The sequence below is a fragment of the Danaus plexippus genome, chromosome Z (genome assembly GCF_018135715.1).
Source record: "Danaus plexippus chromosome Z, MEX_DaPlex, whole genome shotgun sequence".
In the NCBI taxonomy this organism is placed as follows: Eukaryota; Metazoa; Arthropoda; class Insecta; order Lepidoptera; family Nymphalidae; genus Danaus; species Danaus plexippus.
In genome coordinates this window covers 13,792,526-13,800,741 of record NC_083559.1, presented here as the reverse complement: position 1 = coordinate 13,800,741, position 8,216 = coordinate 13,792,526, and the positions used below count along the sequence as shown (strand labels likewise).

The window sequence follows — 8,216 nt, the reverse complement described above, 5'->3', positions numbered from 1 at the left end:
TTTATTTGTTTTTAATATTTAGTTTTTTGACTACAAGCGTCACGTTACTTTGTCACGCCACAACAAAAACAAAAAGTTGATATAATATCCTTCAAACGTCACAGTTTGATTTTTAAAAACTATAGTTTTAATATTTGTGAATTAACTAAGTAATTATTATATTTAATAAATATAAATACCTCTATCGTAATATACCATAACTCTAAAATTTATAATGTAATTATTCATCAATGAGATAAATAAAAGACGTTAATTTATTAAAATCTAAGAATATTACAACGAATAAGGATAAAGAAATCATCGGTTTTTTCTTTTATCATATAGTTCTAACTTTTTATGATTTCAAAACTTTTATAAATTGACTGATTCACTGGTTGTAGGATTTCTATTTGCTCAACAGTTTGAACTATGCTATAAAAACGTTAATTATAATGACGATTATGTAAATTAGTTTTTAATTTAAACATAAATTTAAACTTAATTAGTTTATGACGTTTAATGAATTATAGTTAAGTAAATCTTGTATCCATAAACTAGAAGGCTAACATAAATAACTTAAAACAAGGCACGAAATAATACAACAGGCAACTACTTTCTACCACAAACTATACAGAAACGGAGACAAAACCGCCGAGGAAACCAAAAAAACTACAATGTTGTGTCAACACGGAAATAATTAAAGCGACAGAAGACAAAGATATGTACGCCCAGCTGAAACTATTAAAATCAGATAAAAGTCCTGGTCCCGATGGAATAACCAACGAAGCTTTGAAATTAGGCACACCAGTCTTACTTAGACCTCTCACAGAATTATTTTATAGTATACTAGAAACTGAAATCGTACTAAGTCAATGATCAACTTCGAACATTATACTAATATGTAAAAAAAGAAACTCTCTTGATATCAACAACGATAGAACAATCGGTCTACTGGGAAATTAAAACAAAATTTTCTCTTTATAATACTCAAACGCATAACTCAAGAGATTGAATATGCACAACCAATATAACAAGCCGGCTTTCGTTCTAGGTTTAGTACACTAGATCATATACGGGCACCGGAACAAGTTATAGATAAATACAAAGAGTGTGATAAACTACTCTATCTAGGTTCCATCGACTACAGCAAAGCTTTCGACAGCATAAGCCACAATTCTATATGGAGAGCACTGAAAAATCTAAACATAAACACGACATATATAAATATCCTAAATTACATAACAGCACTAGTCATGTCATACTATAATCTAAAGGAAATGCTATTAACATCGAAAGAGGAGTCAGACAGGGAGACCATTCGTCACCTAAATTGTTTAAAGCAGTTTGAGAAGAGATATTTAAACAACTAGATGGAAAAACTGATGGCATAAAAATAAACAATAACTATCTAAGCCATCTCAGATTCGCGGACGATATAGTTATACTATCTAAAAAAGCAAACGAACTGCAAGATATGCTCCGCTCTCTTGCTCTAGCAAGCTCAGACGCAGGATTAGAGATGAATGCTAAAAAGACCAAAATTATGACTAACAGCATAAAACAGTCACAGTTCACAGTTACATTTACCTAGGCATACAAATATCTTTTTTGAAAACTAGCAACGAAGATGAAATTGAAAGACGAGCAAAAATAGCCTGAAATAAATTTTGGTCTCTTAAAGAAATTCTAAAAGGAGACCCGAGTAACCTTAAAAAAACGGTATTAGATACCTGCTTACTGCCTTGTTTACTGTACGACAAAAGCAAAACAAACGATCACGACAACACATGAGCTATGGAAAAAAGTATGCTAAGCATAAGAAAAACACAAAAAGTCAGAATCAAAATTATCAGACAGAAAACAGAAATTGAAAATCTGAACTCTGAAATTGAAATGGCAATGGGCAGGTCGCGTATCGACATACACAGACAACACGTGAACAATCAATATTACAAAGTGGTAGAGGCCAATTGGCAAAAGAACGGTAGGAAGACCGAAAAGACGATAGGCGGACGACATAACAGAATTAGCAGAGAATAACTGGCTAACTATTGGCAAGGACAGAGATGAGTGGAAAAGCCTGGGGGAAGCCTTCACCCGAAGAGGTGTCCACATCCAAGAAAACTAACTCTTACTAACATTAGACATTAAGCAAAACATAACTAACATCATATTAAAACTAACATTTGAAATGGAATTAATAATTAAGGATATGGAATTAAAGGTTATTTTTATTTTTATATATGTTTGTCACTCTATATTTAGAAGCAAGGAACATTAAGCAAAAAAAATGACATTTAAAAATTGTATAGTTTCATTTTCATTATTATATTATTTAAATTGCTTTTTTACAATACAAATAAAAAACTTAAATGTCTTGAATGTGATCTTGAAAACAACTTTGAGGTAAAAATAACACTATATTCACGTAGTAGTCGAATCTAGCTGGTTATATTTAGAAATTTTTGTCATTCAGTATGACTTGAACGTTCAAAGCGATAGCAATGGATTCATTAACGGTTAGTCCAATCTTACAACACAACGCAGATGCCTTGCAATACATCAGAAGGCAATATAATTTGGATCTACCTGAAAGGATTCAAGAGTCCGTTAATATCTTGTCTGATTGGATAAATAAACAAGACCATCTGGTTAAGAAAAATTATGGTAAGATTTAATGTGAATATAAAACATAAATATAAATGAGGAGAACATTGTTTTTTAATAAATTAATTTTATGGTTTAGGGGTTTGAATCGTGTTTGTAAAAATTTTCAACGATGTATAAGATATATAACAAATTCAGTGGCTATTTATCGTAATAGCTCATCTGGTTTCCAATTTTTTAAGTGTTAAAACGCTGCATTTGCTGCAATATGTTTGTGGAGTTGAGGTCATCCAGACAAAAAAGGTCCTAAAGAAACGATGATCAGTGGTTTTAAAAAATACAAACGTTTTCGTTATTATTCTAGTTTAACATTTAAAATTGTATTTGATAACAATAACATAATTACAAAAAACATTACAAAGATATTTATTAATGCTCAATATTTGAGATTTCATATATTTTTCCTTAAATCAATATTTAAAGTGCAAGCCAAAAAAAATATTGCGAATGAATGTTAATTTAATTACCTTAAAAGCACTGTGCATTTTTCTAAAGGGAGGTCGCTTTAAAAGACTGAAATATGAAATGTTTAGTGAAAATAGCTCTTAAATCAGTATCTCAAAAAAATTTATGAGCTTTACAACGATAATATTTTTAAACGATAATCATCATTTCAATTAACATTAACTTTATTAAGTAAAAATATGTTTCTTATGAAGAGCGTTAGTCTTCGAATACAATTTTCCTTATTTGAGATCATTAAAGTAGTTTTGCGAGATCTGGATATTATTTAATAAGTGCTTAAGTATGTAATTTAACATTTTGTTTTGCTGATGCGTTGTTATTGTGCTTGTTGTATTTATTAAAAATAGAACATTATTTTTTAAATTTTTATGCTATAATTTATTGTACTACTTTTTTGTATTACGAAGAAATAAATAAGAACTGTAATGAGAGATAAACAGAAGTTTAAAGACATTTCAAATAAGAGAGAAACAAAATATATATTATTATATTCCAGGTATCTATGTGTACTTTCCGCTTAGTTGGAATAAAAAGTTTTTATTTTTATAATAACAAATAGTGATATAAATTTTATTTCTGATCCGAATGTCTTTTCTCCTGTTATTTTATTTTTTATGTAGGATTTCATATTGATGTAAGTCTTTTTTTTTTCTAATTTTAGGCAGGGATTACTTAGAAAGGATACTTATAAACTGTAAAGGTTCTGTGGAGAAAGCTAAGATGAAATTGGACAAGTTATGCTCCTTAAGAACGGCATTGCCGATATATTTCGAACCATTCGATAGAAAACATCCTGCTGTAAACAAAATGTAGGTTTAAGGAACAAAATAATATATAATATAATATATATATATATATATATATAATTAATTATTGATAATAGATTTGTTAATGTTAATTTTTTTGCTCATTATATGCATAGTAAAGTATATGAAATTCATTAAGATATGTCATGAGAATACGTGTTATTGTCTTGAATATTTATATTATTATGAGCTTCTCTCTTTATTAATTCCTATATATCTTTATAGAGTTGATGGGTTCTTGCCAAGAATGACGCCCGACCATTGTAGAGTGTTCCTCTTAAGAAACAACATTCAAAAATTTGATTTCGTTCTCTTGGACTTCTACCGAGCCCTGATTGCTGTATGTGTAAATTATATTTTTACCTACATAATAAACGATATAAGTCACACTTTATTCCAAATTTTTTTTTTTTTTTTTTTTCCAGAAAGTCGAGTACTTACAAACACATGACTATAACAATGGGATCATAGTAATTTTTGATTATAGAGGTTTAAACATATTAGACTTCATGAAAATTTTTAATATAACAGAAATAGAAGACAACACAAACATTATAACGGTAGTGTATATTTTTTAACTATATTCTATATTAGACAATGTTATAATTATTGACTGAATTTTTATATTTTTTTAAGTAAAAGAACACTTTTTGTAATACTTCAAATATGGCTAACATGGAAAATATGTTGGTTTATTGAATTGTTAAGACTTAATCGTATTAAATTTAAATGAAATATATGAATAGTTAAAGTTAATATTGTTTTTGAAGCAAGAAATATTTTATTATTTAAATTATTTGTGTATTATTAAAATTGTTTATGTATTCTTAATAAAAACACGGTAACCTTTCGGTATGAATATAAGAAGGCGTAGGTCACCTAAAGGTCACTATAAATTAATGATTGTTTGGTTTTGTATCTGTTATTTCTTCAGCGAGATTTTTGTTATCTAATAAAAATATAAAATTTAAATGCCGTCACTGATTTATTTAATATATTATGTATAAAAAATCAATTAAATAAGTTATCCAACTTCAAAACTATATTTCCTCATAAGTTGGAACACTGTAATTTTTAAAATTGCTAAATATTTTTTATGCCATATAAAGAGAAAATGTACCTCGAAGATGGCCACCCTCGAAGTATAGGATTAATTATTAAAAAAATTTTTATTACAGGAAGGTTATGGAATGAGGATTAAAAGTATTCACATTATAACGAGCTCCAATTTGATCGATATGGTTGTTTCTATTATAAAACAGGGTATGAGCGAAAAATTGGGGAAAAGAATTAATGTTCACAAAAGTCTAGATTCAATATACAACTTCGTACCTAAAGACATCATGCCAGAAGATTATGGAGGATCTGAGAAAACCTTGCAACAACTCCATGGTAAACTAAAGTTTGATGTTTTTTATTATATTGTTTGTGCAGCGAGTGTTGAAATGTAATTAATTTTAAAATTTTCAGAAAACTTATTAAATGAGCTTACTTCATACAAATTCAAAAATCACTTAACAGATATGAGGAATGCCTGTACCAATGAAATTGTACGACGTGGGAATATCCAAAATCAATACCTTGGAATTCCAGGATCATTTAGAAAGTTAGCTGTTGATTAAATACATGTTTTAAGAAAAACGTTAAACGACAACGACCAACGGCAGCTCTAAAAATTTTGCAAGCTGATTGACCAAACTTTCCTATTCATCTCGTTCCACTCAATCAGCTTATTTAAAAATACTCGATATTTTATTGGTGTAGTTAAACTAGATTCCAATTACATTAAAATTTTTTCGGCGTTTCTTAGTTTTTGGCTATTATTTAGTTTACATTAATACAGGATTACAGAAACACTTCTATTTTTTATACGAGTTTACGAATATAATTATTATGTTTATGAAGCAAAAAAAATCTAAATTTGAGGTTGTTTTTCTATTGATTGTTTAGGATGATGCATTTTCCCCGGATCTTCCTTCGACAAGGGTCTTTTCCTACGTGGATTACACCCTTGTCATTGTTCGGAGTAAGAACTTGGCGGAGGTACGCCAGCTCACGGCAGCGGCAGCTACCGCCGTAGCGAACCACAAAGGGGACTCGTGGCTGCAGGTCTCTGTCACTAAGAAGGAGGCCCTTCCGTTTTATGAGTCCCGTGGCGGAGTCTTCCTCATCGAGCGTACATCTCCGTTCAGCGTGTTGAGGTGGCGGTGAAAGCCCAGATGAGATATCTAGGCCTAACCTTGATGGGAGCTGGAGTTTCGCGGGCTATTTCTCACTTTTGGCCCCGAATCTTAAAACTGGCTCGACTTCCTTGGGGAAAATTCTACCCAATATGGGCGGTCCGCGGGCGCCATACCGGCGACTTTACACCGGCATTGTGATGAGTATGGCTCTGTACGGTGCTCCCATATTGTCGGAGGCTCTCACCGCTAGCTCCAAGGCCCTTTTGCACAGAGCTCAGAGGACCATTGCAGAAAGGGGGATTGGAGGGTATCGCACGGTCAGCTTCACTACAGCTACACTCCTGGCTGGTTACCGCTACAGCCGGAAATACTTGCTTTTGCATACCGGCACTGAGCGGAAGCCCCAGCCAGCTCGGATGAGAGCTTTATCTCATTGAGCCCTGATACTACGGTGGGGAGAGAGCTGTATTGTAGCACCGCTGGGTAAATGACAGTGGAAGCAATTCTCCTACGCCTCGATCGGTGAATCACCTGGCGACACAGAACACTGATGTTCCGCCTTGTGCAAATTCTTACTGGGCATAGATGCTGCGATGGGTACCTAAACAAGGTCGCTAGAAGGTATGCGACTGCCTGATGTCATCACTATTACGAGCTGACGATGGACTCGGCTCGTCACATGCTGGAGGAATGCACTTCACGGACCCGTCGCCGTGAAGTGTTGGTTGACGCGATTGGTGAAAACGTCTTATTTCCGCACGTTTTAAGTGCCATGATCGTAGGCTGTAAGGGACTGTCCTTGTTACCCGGGAGGCCCTGTTGGAGAGGTAATTCCGCCGGAGCATCACGATGAATGCGAAAGCTTTTGGGGTGGTAGAGCCTAGCTATGGTCAAGTTACAACTTCGACCGGGGAAGTATCACACAAGTTCGGCGTGAAATAGCCTTTAGTGGCTGCGTTTCGTCGTTGAGTCGTATGAGTGAGAGAGCCGGTTGCTCTTTCCTCGTTCCCGCCCTTTCTTGCCATTTCCTTATACCGGAATGTTGCGGATATCCATAGGCGACGGTGACTACTGCCCATCAAGTGGGCTATCTGCTTGTTTGCCACTTTTAACATAAAAAGAAAAGAAAAGAAAGAGATCCTGTTATGTCCTACTATGGCGAGGAGGGTAGTCGTTGGTTGTTTCAGTGGGTAAATCGGCAGGCTTACGAGGCTAAACATCTTGCCGGGAGCCCCACATAACCAACCCGTATATCAGGCCTGGCCAAAGGGGGGATTATGCAATATATTTTTTCAAACGTTTATAAAAAAGAGATGATTAGCATTCCAGTTCAATTTTTATTACAGTTAGGTGGTATTTAACTGGATTATATTATTTAAATTATAAGAACAAGGATCTTTGGTTATTAAAACTCAAACTTTAACCTGCGGCCTCTCGCTAAACAAGGGACGCAATAGTTACCTACATCTCGTAAAGTTTAATACATTAGTTACAAGACAGTACGATTAGACTCTATCACAGAAATTGTAATCTCCATTAATCCTCTCAATCTCCATCTTGAGTTGAGATTGATAAGAAGTATATTTGGGTATACTATGTACAACTTAGCGTTTCTAAGTTTCGATTACCCTTCGTTGAATTACTTTTCCAAGTAAGGTCGACTTTGATAGTTTGGAACATTTTTTTTTTTTATTATTTTATCTTTTTACTTCCTTAGTTCCTGGATTCTTATCATTATTCTGAAGAAATTCTAAAATTACCTTTAATGCACTTATTATTAGAAAACTGCGACCGACTTTCATTGGGTGACTTTATTTTGAAGAGTTCAAGAGGCTGGAACCGAGATTATGAAACGTTTAAGTAAATTGCCTGTATTAAGAATTAAGAAAAGTCCAATTTAAAATCGTGGATTATACGTGTATATTCTATACTTTTGGAAATTGTTAAGTATCTTATCTGACGTACTTTTAAATCTGCAAATATATTTTATATAAAAGCATGATAAGTTATTTTATAAGTCCACAAAGGGTTTAAGGTTTTACATAATGCCAAGTGTTGAGGCACCTTCATTTTATTTTTTGTTTATTAAATAATTAATAAAAGTTTATCAAGTGTG

At 32.9% G+C, this 8,216-nt stretch overlaps 1 protein-coding gene across 1 annotated transcript; it reads left to right on the top strand.

The window, feature by feature from the left end:
• The first annotated feature begins 2,466 nt into the window (after nt 1-2,466).
• LOC116778105 (alpha-tocopherol transfer protein-like) lies at nt 2,467-8,216 on the top strand. The gene is made up of 6 exons (XM_061526444.1): nt 2,467-2,646; nt 3,773-3,920; nt 4,143-4,257; nt 4,343-4,477; nt 5,096-5,309; nt 5,388-8,216. Exons 1-6 carry the CDS (start codon nt 2,484-2,486, stop codon nt 5,537-5,539), a joined length of 927 nt encoding a protein of 308 aa, XP_061382428.1. The 5' UTR covers nt 2,467-2,483; the 3' UTR covers nt 5,540-8,216.